Here is a 17,967-nt window from a genome sequence, read left to right as displayed (position 1 = left end):
GTACCCATTCAACACTTCATTGTTTTCCTCCCCACATTAATCATCTGCGAGCTTCAGTGGAGTCAGTCCTTGCTACCAACCAAAGAGAAGCACCACACCCTGCTGCGTGCTGAGGGGGAGATAGGACTTTAATTGATCACAGAATCAATTGGGTTGGAAAAGACCTCTGAGATGATCAAGTTCAGCCTATGACTGAACCACCACCGTGTCAACCAGACCATGGCATTGTGTGCCATGACCAGTCTTTCCATAAACACCTCCAGTGACGGTGACCCCCCATCACCTTCAATCTCTTTCTTTGAAGAAATTCCTTCTAATGGAAGGAATGTCAAACATAAACATCCCGTGGCTTGCGACTGTGTCCCCTCGTCTTGTCACTTGTTCCCTGGGAGCAGAGCCTGACCTGACCCTGCTGCACTCTCCTGTCAGGGAGTTGTGGAGAGCAATAAGATCTCCCCTGAGCCTCCTTTTCTCCAGGCTGAGCCCCTCCAGGTCCCTTCCCAGGCCACTCCAGTGGAGCACCAGCCACGGAATACTGGGGCCAGCAGAGAGGCTGCCTGCCTGTGGGTACTCAGGACACTGCAGGCTTCATGGAAGGCAGTGCTCCCCTTGGCTCCACGGGGTCCCCACATCCCCATCCCCACTCCCGCCTTTGCTCTCCACACGTCTCTCTTGCTCCCTGGACCACCATCTCCATGTCCCTGATGTCCCCCAGTGTCCCCACCCCCAAGTCCCCATTTCCAGGCGTCCAACCCTCAGGTGAAATCTCTGGGTCCCCACATCAGCTCTCCATTCCCTAGTGACCTCATCCTTTCGGTCCCCATGCCTGGGGTCCCACCACCACTCAGGGTTGTCACCCACAGAGCCCCCATTCCCCGGCATTCCTATTCCCGTCTCTCAGGTTGTCCCCCACAGTGTCCCCGTGTCCCCCGCCCCGGGTCCCGTCTCTCAGGTTGTCCCCCACAGTGTCCCCGTGTCCCCCGCCCCGGGTCCCGTCTCTCAGGTTGTCCCTCACAGTGTCCCCGTGTCCCCCGCCCCGGGTCCCGTCTCTCTCCGGGTTGTCACACGCGGGGTGACAGAAGCGCCGCCCGCAGGGGGCGTGGCGCTGTGCGCGCTCTGACGTCACGCAGCGCTGCCATGGCAACGGCCCGTCACGTTGTCCGGTCCATGCGGGCGGGGCGGAGCCGCTCCCGCCCCAGCAGCGCCATGGCGGCGGCTCGGTGACACCGCGCTCCGCGGCCGCCCGGACACCGCAGGTACCTCCGCCCGGGGATGTCCCCGCGGCCGGGCTCTGCCCGCGGCCGGCTCTGCCCGTCTCCCGCGGCTCCGCGCGGCCGCCTCAGGACGGTGCCCGGTCCTCCCGCGGCTCCGCTGGCCGCGCCGGGACCGGAGAGCCTCGGCCGGGCGGGGCCGCGTGGGGCCGCGGGCCGCGCTTCCCGGCGCGGCGGCAGCGCCGGCCGCTCCCGCGGGACCGCGGGCGAGCGGGAGGCTGCATTGCGCTTCCCGCCCGGGCCGCGGAGCCCGGGGCTGGGCTCGGGCTTGCCGGTCCCGGGGAGGGTCCCGGGGAGGTCCCGGTGCCGCGTCCGGCGCTGCCCCCGCGGGGCCGCCCGGGAGCGCCTCGCCCGCCCCGCCCCTTGGGCGGCTCCATCCGCGGCGCTGGGGGGGGTATGGGCGGCACCACCGCAGCGCCGGTGGGGGCAGTGCTCGGGCGGCGCCGCCGGCAGCGGCCCCAGCGGCGTGAGAGCCCGGCAGGTGAAGCCCCCGGCAGGTGAAGCCGCCGGCAGGTGAAGCCGCCGGCAGGGAACGCCCCGCGGGAGAGGGGCCGGGGCGGCCGCGGGGCAAGGGCGCGGTGCCGGGGTCCGCGGGCAGCCGCGGGATGGGCGGGCGGCATCAGCCGGTGCCGTCCCGCCCGCCCCGGAGCGCGGGCTCGGCGCCCGGGCCCCGCGGGGAAGGGCAGGGCCGGGCGGGGCCGCGGAGGGTCCCCGGGGGGGTGCCGGAGACGGGGGCTGCGGAAGGGAGGGAGAGGCTCGGTCCCCCGGGCTGGGAGGTGAGGAGCGGGCGGGGCGGGGGCAGCGACCCCCGGGGCCACAGCCGCGGGGTCCCTCGGCCCGGAGGAGCTGCTGCGGTCGGGGACAGCCCGGGCTGGGCAGTGCCGGCCGGGCTCGGGGCGGGCAGCGCTCCGGCCACCCCGGCTGCGTGGGCTGGGTCGGCGCTTGGGGTCCGGAATATACTGCGGGCAGCAACAGGCGGCTCCCCGCCTTGGGGAACAGCTGGGGAGGCTCCGCTGTCGGGTCTGTACCTGACTGGAGCAACCCAACCAGCCCTCGTTTGGGTTTCAGCAGCCCATAAATGGGATTTGTGGCGAGGGGCTGTGACTTGCATGACTTGCGTGACTGCTGTGGCAAAGGTGATTTGGAAGGTGCTCCCCGTCTTTAGGAAAAGTGCAAAGTCATTAGGGGCTTTTCGTGTCATACTTCATAGGTATTGCTTGTTTTCCCATACAGATTTATTTTACTTTTTTAAAAAAACCTGTTTTTTTTGTTTTTTCACTTGTTGCTGAGATTATAATCTTCCTTGATTTTTAGTTTGCGTTCTGTTGGAAATTGTGAAAAGCATCCAAGCTCCTACCGGTTATAGGTGTGGTAGACTAGTTTATGCTGTAATACTATCTGAACTAATGCAAAATAAGCCTCTGATCCGTTCCCTCCTGTTAATTATCCAGTTGAGAATGTTGTCTTTTATTAGACTGGTTATTGTAGCTTGGAAAGTACATGATTTTCCAGGATGGTTTTCAGTTCTGAAATAGCAGCAGGGTAAGTCCCAAATCTAAGTATAAGCTGAGGGAAAAAGTGCTTAATTTAATTAGGTATAATCAGTTTCTGAAGCGGCAGAGGAGTAGATGCTCCTTTGCTGGGTGGGGAAGAAAGGGGAAAGAATGGCAAAATGGTGCAGAGAGAGGAGCCAGGTACCACCCTCTAAAACCTGCTGTGAAAGCACAGGGAGAAATGAAAACTGTTCCTGTAGGAATGGCAGGGACACGAGTCTGCAAAGTCATGGGAGTGTTCAGAGGAAAACCTGAAGCTGCTTCCTGACTTCTGTTAGAAATATGGGAAGTGATGTAAAAGATGGTCAGTAACCTGACAATGAAGTGTCAGCTACAGGAGATGCAATTACTGGTTAGAGCCGGGGGAAGTCTGAAGCTGTGCTAACAGGAGTAACAACTATATCAACAAATTAAGATGAAACAAACCACATGACAAGCGCACACAGTCTTGAAAGTCTCTTAATGGGATGGGAATCTTCAGTGGGTTTTTGCAGTGTTTGTTTGTGATTTTTAAGCAGGATAGCTGTGGTGAAGTTAATTTGTGCTTCCAAAGAACAGACTGATGTTATCTTGGAAGAAGGGGGCTAGGGAAATGAGGGAGATGGTAAGTACATGGATGTGTCTCGCTGTGTTTCTGCTCTAGCAAGCTATATTTTGAATTAGTACGTCTCTAAAATGAGAAGTTTTCACAGTGGATAATGTAGATGAGTTGCACAGATTTAACAGGCTGAGAACTAAGGCTGCTATAATATCTAGTATATACCTTTCACCTTAATTGTGGGAAAAAAATTGGGTTTCAGGTTGCAGATGGGTCTTTTTCTCTCTTCTATGTTGTTAAAATGCTACAGCAAATTGCTGCTCTATCTCTACTTCAGCCCTTCTTAGTGCTTAGAAAGTTGGTCTTGATTAACTGCTCAGGTCATTTAAATCTTAAGTAAAAAAAACTGTTGGCTAGAATTGTCATGTGTTATATTTATGTTGGATAGTGAAAATTTCAACTGTATTTTCATGTTGCTTAGTTGAGGACTAATGCATCTCTTGATTAATTCGTCCATTTCAAGTTTCTAAAGAAAAATGTAACACTCAAAAACTTCACTAGAAAACCTTGCTAATTTTTTTTGAATACAGAACTGTGTAGTTCTCTCCTGGACCACTATGGAACTATAAAAAATGACACAAAGTTTATAAAGAAAAAATTTTGAAGGTGAATAAGGGATACAAATAAAAAAATCCCCATGGTATGTAGAAACATGATCTTCTTCAGTTAATCTCTTTTCTGCCAGTCTTTAATTTATGACTGTTGTGTTACTGAAGGCAGTCTTTTTTTTTTTTTTTTTTTTTTTAATCTCAGAAGTCACTTTGAAATGTCTTATCGAGCTAGTAAGAAATTCAGAATCTCCGAGCTTGACGTGCAGTGCATGCTCCTAGAATGTAAATACTTGGGGACAGTGATAATGCAGTGATTGTGTTTTGTACTTAACACTGTCTGGAAATATCAATGCTCAGATTAATGCAGCTCCCAAGTGCCTGGAACTGGCTGTTTAGAAAGTATGCATAGTATTGCTAATCAAGAAAACATTTTTTAAGTTCCACCAAAATTTTTCTAATTGGATGCAGACCTGTCACTTACTTCATCTTCTGAAGTGTGTAATTAAATGTAGTTGTTATTGTTTCATTCTTGTATGAAACTTCTGTGTTTTGCAACCCAGAGTTTTGTAATAGAATTTACGTGAAAAATCCGAAGGAGAGCTAAAGCAGATGCTCCTGAAAACCACAGAATGCGTTGTGCTGTCCTCTGAGGCTGTGCTTTGGTACCTGATGTTAGTGCAGAGGGCCTCGAGGAGCTTTCTGGGTTACAGGAGGCAGGGCTGCACTCAGCTGCAGCTTTTTAATTAAAAGGATGACACTGTCGAGGCTCGGGGTCACATCTTCAGCAGTGTTTGAACAGCAGGACTGTCTTTGCAGAGAGCCTGAAACAGAAGAGCAAGAGGGGAGCTTCTGAATGGTTTGAGTGAATGTCAGCTTGGACACCACCAGTGACACTGGATGTGCAGATCATTTTGGGTCACTGGAGTTACTGCGGGGCAATGCTGCAGAGAGAGCTGGGCTGAGGGTTTGTGAAGGCCAGAATTAACACAACTGCAGATAGATGTTGGCTGGCAAATACTTCTGCAGTTCATTGAAGACGCTTTCATTTCCTTTAAGATGTCTCAGCTTTGTGAAATGGAAGTTTGAAAGTTTGTGAAATGCTGACACGCACTAAGCCGAATTTTGATTCAGTAACTGTAACACTTGCAATCTCTTGCCTTCTGAAAGGGTGTAAACTGGAAAGAAGAGGAAAGATGGACGTGCCTGATTGTATTGTAGAGCAAAAGGCACTCTCAGGTGCCACCTATTACATGAAATTAGTTCTTTGGGGCAAAACAGGTTTGACAGTTTGCAGGAACTATTTTCCCCCTCCTTACGTTAGGTCTCAGACAAATATTAATCATATGGATTTTCAGTGTAAGCCAAATGTTTGAGTCATTGTGAATCCCAGTGTTTTGAAACATGAAAAGAGCTGAGTAATGTTAAAACTGAAATTATTTTATAAGGTTTTAATTTTCAAATGGGGTGGGGAGGAGAACAAAATGAAATCATAAAATCAATCCCAGGATTGAATGTGCTTCTTAAATGAGATTGGTTTTGGAGCTGCTTTCAGTGGCTGTCTTGGCAGCTTTACAAGAACAAATCACCTCATTGCAATCAGCAGTGGGAACTCTTGGACTTGCTGGGTTTGTTTTCATCATGCAGGTATTAATTCAGGTGGTCAGCATCTAGTCTAGCACAGAGCATCCAAGCAGTTTCAGGATAACCTGATGATTTAATTTTGTTGGGTTTTTTTGGTATATGTTTTTCCTGAGATACATATACATATATATATATTTGCAGTATTTATTTCTAATATAAATTGCACTTGTGTAATTTTATGTTTATAAATTGAAATGCAGTTCCTGTGGTATTTGTATGCATTTGAAATCTTGCATTAAAATTAAAGACGCTCTTTTATGATCTGTTGTTGAAACATGATATTTAAAATTGGTCTGTTTAAAAGAAATATTTGATCTGAGTATTTTTCTGGTGACCCTTTGTTTCATAATTGGTTGCTTTATGTGATTGTTCTTTTATAACAGTCTAATTCCTAGCTTGGAAAAGGAAGAGATTTTTCTTCTTTCAGTTCTTAACTTAAGTTGAGCTTAGTTGTTACTGAGCTGAAAAAAGTATTTAGATTCCAGGTATAGATATTATGCTTGTCAAAATCTGATTTCACACACAAAATTTAGTGTGTACCTAGTGATTTTCATCAGTGTCAATGATTTGACTAAAAGATTTTGACAGTGCAGTGTAATGTCACAGTACTAAAAATTAGTAAATTGGAGTACACTAGGTTTTAGGTAGTTAAATTCTATAAAAGCTTTCTCTCCCTCCAAAAAATATGAATTAGGTTTAGGACCATGTATTTATTTATCTTGTGTTGCTGTTGAGGAGGCAGACTGGAGCCCTTCTCTTTGCTTCTGCATCGTGCTGATGGGAAGGTCAAGTTTTGTTGTCATCTCAGCATTAAGCATGATAAAACAGAGTTAAAAAAAACCAAAAAAAACCAGGACAGCAAAGTTTCCATGACAGCATTAAGACCAGATGCCCTAGAATTTCAAGAAATTAATCATGACGTTAGTTCCATTTTCCTTCCATTCGGTGGTAGGAAGGACATCACAGGGGGGTTGGGTGCTCCTGACAATCTCAGGGGAGAGGAGAAGTGGTCCACAGGGAAGTGTGACAGTTTTTTATAGGACAGTGAATGCCTGTTTTCAATCTCCCTGATTGACACTTGTTGGACAAGAAATTTCTTAATTGCTTTTTCAAGTAGTTTTAATACAAGGTGTCTAAATATAAAATTAATTGAAAATATGGAGCATGAGATGGCCCAGAAGTAAAACTGTGGCTTCAGTGCTACAAACACAACAATTAATTTCTAAGATATGCACCAAGAAAGGTGAAACTCCTCTTTTGTCTTGGAGGTGTCCCAAAAGAGGGAGCTGGGTTATTTATTTATATTAGTACAGGAAAAAAGCCCCCCAAAAACCCCCACAAACTCTCCCCCGTCAAAAAAAGCCCAACCAAAAAACCCCTAGTCCAGAGTAAATGTCCTGTAAATGAGTATTCGATGATGTGAGCACTTTGCTTCAGTTGCCCAGTTTAGGATAAAGCAGCTCATTTGGAAGGTCAGGTAGCTGGAAATGGGAAGTCATTAAGGCGTTCTTTTTCCTGCTCATCTCTTAGACGTTCTTACAAATGCAGGTAGATGGGCATCAAAAGCCAAACATGCACTTTGGGAAGGGATGGAGTGAAGAAAGTTGACTTCTTCTGGTAGTGCTGCTTCAGAAGCTCAAGGAATTCTCTGTTCTCAATCTCTACAGAAACCTCGTGGCCCTGAATTGAAGAGCTTTGGTAACTGTGACAGGATTAGAGCTGAAAGGCCAACAACCTCAGCAAACAGTTGAATTGCTGCAGAGTTTCAGAGCTGTGGCTCTGTTTGCCTTTTCATTGAGTCAGGCATCTCCGTGCTTGGGGTGTAGCTTCTGGAAGCAGGAGCTGAAGAGTCTTCAGCCATTTTTACCCATCTGTCAGTCACCGTTGCTGAGAAAAACTCAGGTGGGGGAATGCAATGTCTCTAACATTAAACCCACAAGACTTCCAAGAGCAGTTTCTCTCTGTGGTGAGGGCTGGAGCAGACAGGGATTATTTAGTGAGTTGCTGTCCTGGCTCACCATGGCTGTCACATGTAGCCACAGAAGTTAGTGCATTGGGAAGACCCTTGAGCAAAGCAGGTTGTGGAGCCATGGGCTCTCTCCTGGCCATGGTGCCTGACTGATTATTCCTGTCTATAACCTTGGGCTTTGTCTCTTTTTATAACCTAGTGAGCATCATGTGTTCATAAAAAAGTTTTCATATAAAAAATAAAAGTTATATTTTGTGGAAGATTACTACAGGTGGGAATCAATATTGTACTTCTTTGCAGCAGCAGTTTGTTTCTTTTTTATCCTCTTCTGTTGGAAATTTCATTTAGGGCCATTTTCTTTCCAGGCAGATAGATAATTTCTGACTTTGGACCAGTTAAAAATTACTGCTACTAAGACAGCCTTTGTTTTGAGAACCCTGCAGGTGTGGATATAGTTAAAACCACAGTGCTACTGATTTCCTTAATATAACTTTTTTCTTCAATATTTGATGTTGTATCTTCTTTAGTAAGCGATTGTTTGAAAACAGACATTGCTTGAGAAGCATCAAAAGCAATTCCCAGGAGTACAGATTAGGTGGATCAGTCTCATCACAAGTGGTACCAGAAGTAGCTGCACAGCCCATGTGCTCTTAATCCCATATTTGCAGTAATAGGGTTGATAAAACAGTACATAGGGTTTTTACTTTCTAGCATTGGATTTCTGATCATTGTGTAGTGTGAGGGTTTTGGTAGATTTTTTAAAAAGTATATGCATCTTATATGAAAGTGAATCTCAAAAAAACCCCATTTTTTTATAGAAAAGCCTACTAAGGCAACCTGAGGTCTAGTCTGGAAGAGAACTTAGCTTTCATGGCTTCAAATCACAAGCAATTGTGATTTGTGTATTGTGAAATGTATTGTGAACCAAAAGCGAAATTAAAATCAGACCTGAGGGCAGCAGTTTTATCTGACCTTGGGATAACTGGTATTAAAAAAAGCCCGTATGTTGATGTTGCCTTGTTTTGGTGTGAAAGGGTGCAGCCGTGGGGATGTGCAGCACATAATGCCTGCCTGTGACTGCGGTACCAGGGGAGTGGGGCTGGGGACTGTGTCCATCCAGTGCATGACTTCTCCCGAGCTGATGGTACGTTTGAAAGGATGCAGTGTGTGTGTGTATGTAACTGGTACTGCTGGGCTTTCTGCTCCTCAAGACAGTGAGAATGCTCCACTTTCAAAAACTGTCGGCCAGAAATTACTGCAGGCAGTGAACAGTCACCCGAGCTCAATGGAGGCACTTTTCCTGTAGACACTGTAGCTTCTCTCAATGTGTATCTTCTCTGCTGACTTTAAACCTAAAATTTTCTGTGCACTCGGTGCTTTTTATGCACGCTGTGCAGTCTGCTCACTCTCAGATAACAGGAGGCTGCTTCAGTAATCTTTTGTGCCTGTAGGTGCCAGACCAGATTTTATATGCATAGCACTGCTTGGCCCTACATGATGCCACTTCAGTAAATACCAATGCATTAGCCCCTTAAAAAAAATCCAAAGTCAAACTTGCTTAGAGATGGATTTAAATGTAAATGAGGGTCTTTCAAAATGACTTTGAATTGTCACTCTGCAGTACACTTTTCCTACTAAAATGTTAAAATAGCTTCTGGGTACGGCTGGGTATTTGCAGAGACAAAAGCCTTCAGCTCACTCCATATGTGTGCTCACCTGTCTGTCCCCAAGGAAGAAATTGGACTGGAACCATCTCTGTCTTCTTTCTTAGGGTTATATCTTTCTGCTTCATTAAGATCTTTCTTGCCACTTCTTACATGATTTGAATTGCAAAACCAATAATAATTCGTTCAGTGATGGAGTATCCTGAGGTCAGTGAACCAAGTTTTTAGTGGGGAATTATTATTATAGTCAGTAAAGAAAAGATTATTTGAATTTCACATGAAGTTCTGTTTGCAGGGAGTGTGATAAAAATAAATCTGTGCTTATATACACCAAAACATTTTGACCTGGAAATGAACATAATGAATATAAGATGCAAGAATGTTAAATTTGGAAAAATCACTGTTGGACTGTGAAATATTCATGACTAAAAAATTCCTTCCTTCCTGTGCTTTTCTCAGCCTTATGCTTAACACTGGATTTCTTAAAGCTTTTTTTCTAGAATCTAGTGTGTGTGGGTTAAGAAGAGTAAGGCCTTTCTGGATGTGTTTTATGAATGTACTTGGCTTAGACTTTAGCCAGGTCTTAGAAATAAACTCTTACCTCTGAGTTTAAGACACCAGTCTCATGAGCTGTCAGCCAAATTAAGGGGAACAGTCTCAAGTCAGCAATGTTTTTTTACTAGTAAACTTAAGAATCACTTCACTTTAATTTCTGAACTGATTTCCTTTGTCTGTTATGTGACTGCTGTCAACAAGGTCGGTGTTTGTGGGTGTGTTTGTCCTCCATGGAAACCATAATCAGAGCGGTCACCAAACCCAGTGTGGGCTGTGCCCTGGTGTGCTGGGGCTGCTCCCTCTGGAACCACAGCGTGGTTTGGGTTGAAGGGGACCTTGAAGATGACCCAATTCCATCCCAACCCCTCTGCGTTTGTTCTCGGTGAGCCAAGTGAGGCTCCCAGACACAGCAGCACCACAGGATGTGCTGGAGCTGCTGCTTCCTCTGCTCCCCTCTGTGCTGAAAAACACTCCAGGATGATGTTTACACTGCTCAGGTCTGAAGATGGATGCAGAGGTTTATGTTCTGTTCACAACTCCATAACAAGTAGTCCTTGTGGTGAATAGAAGTGTTTTGATGTGGCAGGCTTTATTTCAAAGTCCTGTTAAAACCCCCGGCTGAGTGTGTACGTGTGTATAAAATGGTGCACGTTTCTGCTCTTGATGATGAGTAGGTCTGAGCTGTTCTGGTGAAGGAAGGAGCAGTGTTGTTGCTCTGGAGCTGCTTGTGGCACGCTGTTGGTGGGTGGGGTTGTGTTCCTGCTGTGACTGCTCGGGGCATGCGGGCACACCAAGACCCAGACTTGGATCCCACTCATCTGCAGTTTGCTTGAGTCTCTTGTCACCTCTCCATTCCAGCTGTTCAGGCAATATTGAGCACACACACACACACACACACACACACACATTCATTGGTCCCTTAAAATTGGGGATGGTATCTCTTAGAGGAATGGGTGTTTAAGTGAGTTCTGCTCATACCCTTCCTCTCGAGAGGCGTTGGTTGATTATTTCCTGTTTTCGTACCAAAGCTATAATGGAGACATATCACTTTAAAACACTTCCAAAATGTGCAGAAGTGCAACAATAGCACTGACCTCAGCGAGGGGGGTCACACCCAGGCTGCTTCCTGTTTTCTTCTTGGGGAGACCAGAGGCCCTGAGCATGGGAGAACTCCTTTGCATCTGCCTGGGGATCGGAAATCAGAGTGGCAATTAATTCCTTATGACAAAATGAACATTTAAAAATCTTAAGGAAAAGATTCAGTTTGGATTTCCAGGCTTATTTTCTAACTTGCAACCATTTTTTAAGGGAATGATCATTACTTTCTTACTTAACTGATGTGTTTAAGATATTCTGCTATTAGTGCATTCCTCGAAACATACATTAAAGATAAAGAAAGGAGGGAGATGCACTTAAGAGGTTTGAGAGGAGAGATAAAGACCAAGGTACACAATGGGGCAATTACAGCCCTTATATACTGTTATTTCAACTTATCCCAGCTTTATTCTCCTGGGATTCAAGTTGACCAGTATACAAGCTCCTTGCTTTGTTGTCTTTGTGTATTGATGCAGTATTGCTGCAAGTCAGAACAATGAAGGCTTGGGAGCATGGATAGCTGGAAAGGTTTCTGAGAAACAAAGGAAAGGCAGCATAGGGCCAGGGTATAGTAAAAAAAAAGCCATTAAATATTTTGTTTTCCTCAGTGGAGAGCTGAATGTATGTGTGGTTCTCAAACAGCTCTGCCATAGAAAATGCATTATGTAAAATTCCACCTGAAATAGTTGCTGTATATGAAGGTATGTAACTGCAGCACAGCATTAATGCATTTACTTTAAATGACTGTTGTTCAGGCAGAGATTTCACTTGATGTAAGGCTTTGTCCACTGTGTCCAAGTTTGTAGATTTTGAATAGCTCAAATTCATTCTCTTTTGGCTGTAAGAGATAAAACCTCTTTCTGTTCTTCTCTATTCATGGCTTTGGGGCATAATGACTGGGCAGAGCTGCCAAAGTCTTGTTTAGTGTCACTAAATGTAGAAATGTTTTATCAAAATCTTCTCTGGCATATCCTGGGTATATAAAGTATTGGTCTGTGTGTGCTGCCAGGGCTCAGCTTCAGAGCCAGAACCCATTGTCCACAGTCTGAGTGTCTGTGGGTTACCAGTGTATCTCCCTTGAGAGAGCTGGAGTATTTCTCAGTAGAAGAAATTTCTACCCTTTCCCCTCTATTTAGTAAAGTGCTATAGTTAACATTCCTTATGTTTAGCCACCTGTGTGATCACAAGTAGGGGTGTGCACATGAAAGCCAAATAGAACCTCCTTTCTCCTCCTGTCTGATCACTTTGAGATCTTGCTGCATAGGAGTTGAAAACCTGAGGTTGGTAGGTGTAGGTAAGCACTTATTGCAGTTCTGAAGGACTGATTTTTTTGATAAAAAATAAAATTCTTACTTAAATGACTTTCTGATGGCTCTTAAGAATGCAGGCAAACAGACTGTTCTTTGTGCAGCCCCTTTAATCTCTATATATTCGGCACAAAAATAGGAAACCTTTGTTGTGGGGAGGGGCATCTTTGCACTTCTGTAGTAACTCTTGCAGAGAAAATCGTGTTTTTCCAGCCACAAAGTTTTGAGTCCACAGTTTGCAGAGAGAGTACTTTGGAGACAAGACCCTGGGGTAATTTGTCACTGCCTGCCTGTATAATGAAGAATTAAGCTCTTAGCAAATGATGCTGCTACTGAATCAGGAGTAGTGTAAGGAGTAATTTATCTGCAGAGCACTCAAGCCTGGCAGTGGCTTTCTTGGCACTAGATATGCCGTGGAATCTGGCTTACTTAATTATTTTGCCTTGGGAGGCACTTTCCTTTGGTATCAGTAAATTCACTTGTGCAAGTCCACTGGGGAGAAATTGCACTGTGGTGCAGTTCAGCCTACAAATGGCTGAGGACGAGAATGTGCCTCCCTGGCTACTCAAAATCAACCCTCACAACCAGCTCCCTGGGCTGTTGTTTCTGATGGAAGCATCTTGTGTCCTTGACTCCATTTCCTGCTGCTTTGGGTGTCCTGCAGTGGCTACCAAAGGTACTAAAAGGTTCTTCCCTGTGCTGTTGCTCTTCCCCTCAAGGCCTCAGCAGGTGGAATTGGTCATAGTACATCATCCACATCGTGAGTTCTATTTGAAGAGAAGCCTCTGACCTCTTTCATCAGAGGCGCTACCCCTGAATGCTGAAAAGCAGACACCATGAGTATTCTGCATCTGAGCAAACTCAGAATATTTCTTCTCTGATTCAACATTTATTAAAACTATGTATAAGTCAGGGAAGTAGACATTACATTTCCCTCAGTCTCCTGAGGTGGCAGGAGGAATCCTCACTCACACTTTCTGCCCATCCAGGTGCAAGAGCTGGTGGCTCTGTCTATCGCTGAGCATGGTTACAGCTGGGCTCCTGGGGAAATTCATATCTGGAATAAAGATTTTTCCAGGCTGTGAAGCTGTGCTCCTTCCAGGCTCTGTACTATTTTGATCTTGGAGGGGAGGGTGAGCAGACATCGTGTCCTTTGTAACCTGGTACGGGCTGGTGATGAATCCACTGAGGTTTTCAGTAATTTGTATGATGAAAAACCTGCAACACAGAGATCACCTCTGTTCTTGGCAATCCTTGTAAGCCCTGCCAAAGCAGTCCCAGCATTTAATCTGATAAAACATAAGTTGTTTACCTGATGCCTGGTAGCACACTTCAAGGTTGTGGTGGTGCCTTGCTTCTCTGCAGTGAGGACAGCTTTGTAGGATGCAGCCTCTGCTTTGCCAGGGCTGCCAAGCATCTCAGCCTTGTGTTCTTCTGTGCTTCACTGGTCACCTCACTGGTAGGCTTAAAAACAACAGTACAGCAAGTAAAGCTAGTGTGGGTAATGAATGGTCTTTGCACATAACTACCTCTCTTTAACCATAGTGCTGGAGCATCAGAAGTGTTAAAACAGATGCATCCACGGGTTCCAAGCTTCCAAGCATGTGCTTATCTTCCTGTGTTGCTGTTGTGAGTCTGGTGACATCAGTAAGATGTTCCCACAGGAGTTTCACAGGAGTTCAGAGATGCTGCTTGCAGAGTTAGTGTGAATCTGGAAATGCATCCGTGAGAGCTTCCTCCCTGCCCACTCAGTTTCTGTAGCTTCCTGTGGGCACAGGAAAATACTGCTTGAAAAAAAAAGTAAAAATCCCAAGTGGGAGCATCTTTCTCCCAGTTCTGCTAAATACTTAATGGTGAGTGATGATCTAAGCACACAGACCTTTGCATGGGGAGCTGCTGCCAGGCAGTGCAACACTGTTGGATACACTTCAGTTTAATAGTTGAACTGCACTTAGTTTGTTTACTGTAGTATCTTGGTGTTTATACATAGCTTAATATCTCAGAGTTAGCTGTTCAAATGCTGTCTACTGGAAAGGAACTTTAATGCTTAATGCTAGAGTGAAGCAGTTCTAAAGTGAACCTGGATTTTGTGGGAGTGTGTGCTGGTTTGAGGGCAGCTCTGCTCATTGAGGTATAGCTTGACCTTGAACCACTGACACATTTCTTCTACTGAGCAGTAATGCTTAAGGCTTTGCAGATTTAGAACATGCTGGTGCTGCTAGGGCTTTTCCACTACTAAAAGTTTGTTTCAAAAATATGAAGGATCATTATCCTTTTATTCACTTCTAAATTATTTTTAAACTGAAGACATGTGGGTGAGTGAGAAGGCTTCTGGAGTTTGTCCATGTAGGAACTTGGAGAAGTGTAACACGATTTAAAGCTGTGAAGTTTAACAGCTGTGCAGCTGCTGGTGCAGCAATGGGATTAGTGGTGAGCAGTGCTGATACAAGTGACATTAATTGACATTAACTTTCTGTGCAGAATTGTCACTGATTGCCAGTGCAATACTACTGCTCATTCTCAAATCTGCTCACAGCTTTACCTGTGAACAGAAAACTGCCCTGACTTTGGGTGCTTGTGACTGGCCATGCATGCTTCCAGTTGTGAATAATGTCACTTTCTTTATGATCAGTAATTCTCTGTGAGAATTTGAAGTGACTGTCTCCAGAGCACTGAAGTGTGTGGCACATCACAGGGCAGAAGCTGACTTCCCTTCTCAGAAAATTAGAGATACATCAACTTCCCTGCTAGGAATCTTTATCTCCTGTTAAAAATAGCACACAAGACTGCTAAACACTGGCAGGCAGCACGACTGGCTGGCTTTAGATCTTTGAGACCATTGTTTTGTCTGTTACCTTTGAGTAGGTTCTGGAATAAAAGGGAAAATCATACTGAAAAGGTTAATTTGACATTGTCAGAACTGAAAGTGGGACTATATTTCATAGAGGTATTCCCATTAAAGGCGTTAAGGTTGTCATTAAACTTGATTAATGTATGTGCTAAAGTAAGGTTTTTATTGCTTAATCTTTAAAATTGGACAAGAGTGTTGATGGCTTGTGTATTATGCCTGCTGTGGATTCAATGTTAAATAGTCTGGGCTTCTGAAAAAGGAGCACAGTAGGAAATGGAGAAGTCTCCTGGAGAATTCCCATATGAATTACACCACGCTTGTAGTTGAACAGAGCACAGGTTTAAGGAAGGGAGATGTGTGAACCTCACAGTTTGCTTACATACAGCTGGAAATACTGGTTAGAGCTGAGTCACCATCCCTCTTACTGATGAGGGTGGATTTTGATTTGGAGATGATCCAGCTTAATGTATGTTTGTGGGCTGGTTCTGAAATGGTCTTGGACCTGTGGGAAGTAGAGAGAGTGAAAGGAAGTAGATGGATAATTAGTAGATACTTTTCTTCTTAAGCAGCAATAAATTTTGTAGCTCTCAAACACTTGTATAAACTGTTAGTCCAAGGATGATTATTTTACTACAAATTGCTTCGAACCAAAACTTCTCGCTCTTTTAAGTCTTTGACTATGGGTTTTATAGATGGAAAAAACCTTTCCAGAGTCAGTCTTTTAGAGCACATCACTACTGAACTGCAGAGAACCAGTAGCCAGACCAAATAAAGGGGTTTCCCCCAGAGGTCTACAACTTACCAGACACACTGTGACCTTTCTTCCTCTGTTTTTTGGCCATTTTTCAGTGGACTAAATAGGAAGCATAGACTAATGTTTTGAATAGGTTCTTCTTCCTGCTTCTTTTCCTTCCTTCTTCAATTTTCATTTTGTGAGTAGTAGTCTGACTTGTCTGTCTTATTCTACAAGCTGGAAGTATTTTGGCTTTTTATAAAATGTCATGGGACCACCATCATCACCCTTCTGGTGCACTTTTTCTGTCATGAAAAGATTACAAATAAGTGCCTGGCTTGTCTGTGAGCAATTTACTTGCTAATGTTGCTTTCACTGCAAGGAATTTGAAGTCTCCATGTGTGTGAATAGACTTAAGAGGTCTCTAGTGGTGTTTGGCTGCACTGCTCTGCTGGGGATAAAAAAACCTGAAAATTGATCTGAGGAAACTTTGTTTTCAACACACTGAAAAAAATCGAATGCAGAAATCTGATTTGGAAAAAAAAATAATTACTAGCCTGGAAGTGTGTCCGTATGTGGTCTTACTGTCAATTCATCTTTTTATTAAGGTTGTTCTGAGTCCTCCTTCAGATGACAACTGCTTTAAGAGGCTGAGGGCTGTATCAGCACAAGGATGCTTTTAGGGAGGGCTTGGTATCTTTGCTATCCCTTCTCACTCCGTGGGTGCTTTTGAAATGAAAATATCATTGTGCCTTGCTCAAAAAAAAAAAAAAAAAAAAAGAAAAAAAAAAGAGAGAGAAGAAAGTGGAGATAATCTGCTATTTCAGCTGTAGTCTAGGATTCAAAAAATTTCATCTTTAATTCAAAACAAGTCTGCCTTGGATGTCCTGTGCAGGGTGCCTGTATCACAGCCCTGTTGAGCCCAGGGGTAAATGCTGGGGGCACCTGCAGCCTCTGCTCAGTGTTGCCATCCCGGGGCACACACTGACAGGGATTTCTGGGCGGGGGAGCAGGGAGCTGCTACAAAACAGGTTTATAAAGTACAGTGGGTGGTTCTGTTGACAGTTGCTTTTATATTCAAAATAGGCTTCACTTAATTCTGCTTTTTGTGGTAATTCAGGAATTGAAATCACTTAGGTCCTGCCAAATTCATTAACACGGTGTACTAAAGGGAATGTCTATTTGGAAGCCTTTTTAAAAGCAGAATAAAAATACATATATGCACAGATTCTTACGTTTTTTGTAATGTTTTTTAAAGAGGAGAAAAATAACTTGCAGTATCTCTTTCTTCCCTCTTCTTGGCAGGTTTTTTTCACCAGTGGAGCGTGAGAAGCAGAGGCTGAGAAGATGAGTGAGCTGGAGCAGTTACGGCAGGAGGCAGAGCAGCTGCGAAACCAAATCAGAGTAAGAATTGTGAATTGCTGGTTTTCCATGATAAAGTTCCTCCTCTAAGGGAGTAAACTGTAATAATCTATCAGTTGTTCCTGTTCAACTCGTGCAGAGCTTAAAATATTTTCAGAATATTTGGGTAAAAATCAGAAAAAACATTGGTATAATGAAGTAATTTGGTAATATTTCTTGAACAAAAATGTTGTATTTCCTGTTGAAGTTTGCTGAGTTTTGGTGCTAGGGGCTGTATGTGTTTCTGTAAGTTTTATGTTCTGGGTTTTTAAAAACAGAAGGGAGCAGCAAACTTCTAGAACCTAGGCATGACAGGTTTGGCTTAAGGGTCTCAGAAAAGCTTGGTCCTTGGCTGAAAGTGACCCCTGGGAAGCCTGAGGTTAATGCAGGGAGTGTGAGAGAGCCTTCCAGGGTGGATGTCATTTCTACAAGCACTGTTTCTTGGCTTCCTGTTGAGTTTATTTTTATTAAATGCTGATGCCTTCATACAGGCTATTTTTTGGTTGTATTTACTCAGTGAAGACAAACCAAGTATGAGCTGTCATGCCCAAAGTCAGTTTTCCAGGAATGTTTTGCAACGTGCATTTATATGTCAGTGTTGCAGTTTTCGGTAAAATATAATGAAGATCTTTAAAGTCTGTTTATTTTTCATCAAAATTTTCAAAGCATGCAGCATTCATAAATCTGATTTATATGGGAATGGCCTATTTGCAAACATTCCTATCAATGAAGAGTAGAGGCTTCCTGGAATATGTTGCATGCCCAGAGGATTTTTTTA

The 17,967-nt window shown here is 44.6% G+C and overlaps 1 protein-coding gene across 4 annotated transcripts in view; it reads left to right on the top strand.

Moving 5' to 3' along the window:
- Positions 1-1,136: 1,136 nt before the first annotated feature.
- The window catches only part of GNB4 (G protein subunit beta 4), a 30,927-nt gene continuing 14,096 nt past the window's right edge, over positions 1,137-17,967 (top strand). For all 4 annotated transcript variants that reach the window (XR_010744355.1, XR_010744354.1, XM_066325767.1 and 1 more), the window contains exons 1-2: positions 1,137-1,256; positions 17,094-17,192. Coding sequence is in view for 2 of the 4 variants with exons in the window: in XM_066325767.1 (XP_066181864.1) it covers positions 17,136-17,192 (57 nt within the window). In the remaining 2 variants the exon portion in view is untranslated. The remainder of the gene's footprint in view (positions 1,257-17,093; positions 17,193-17,967) is intronic.

This window comes from Sylvia atricapilla, chromosome 10, assembly GCF_009819655.1.
Source record: "Sylvia atricapilla isolate bSylAtr1 chromosome 10, bSylAtr1.pri, whole genome shotgun sequence".
NCBI classification, from domain to species: domain Eukaryota; kingdom Metazoa; phylum Chordata; class Aves; order Passeriformes; family Sylviidae; genus Sylvia; species Sylvia atricapilla.
The sequence above is the reverse complement of the archived record's forward strand: the minus strand, read 5'-3'. Positions and strand labels throughout refer to the sequence as shown.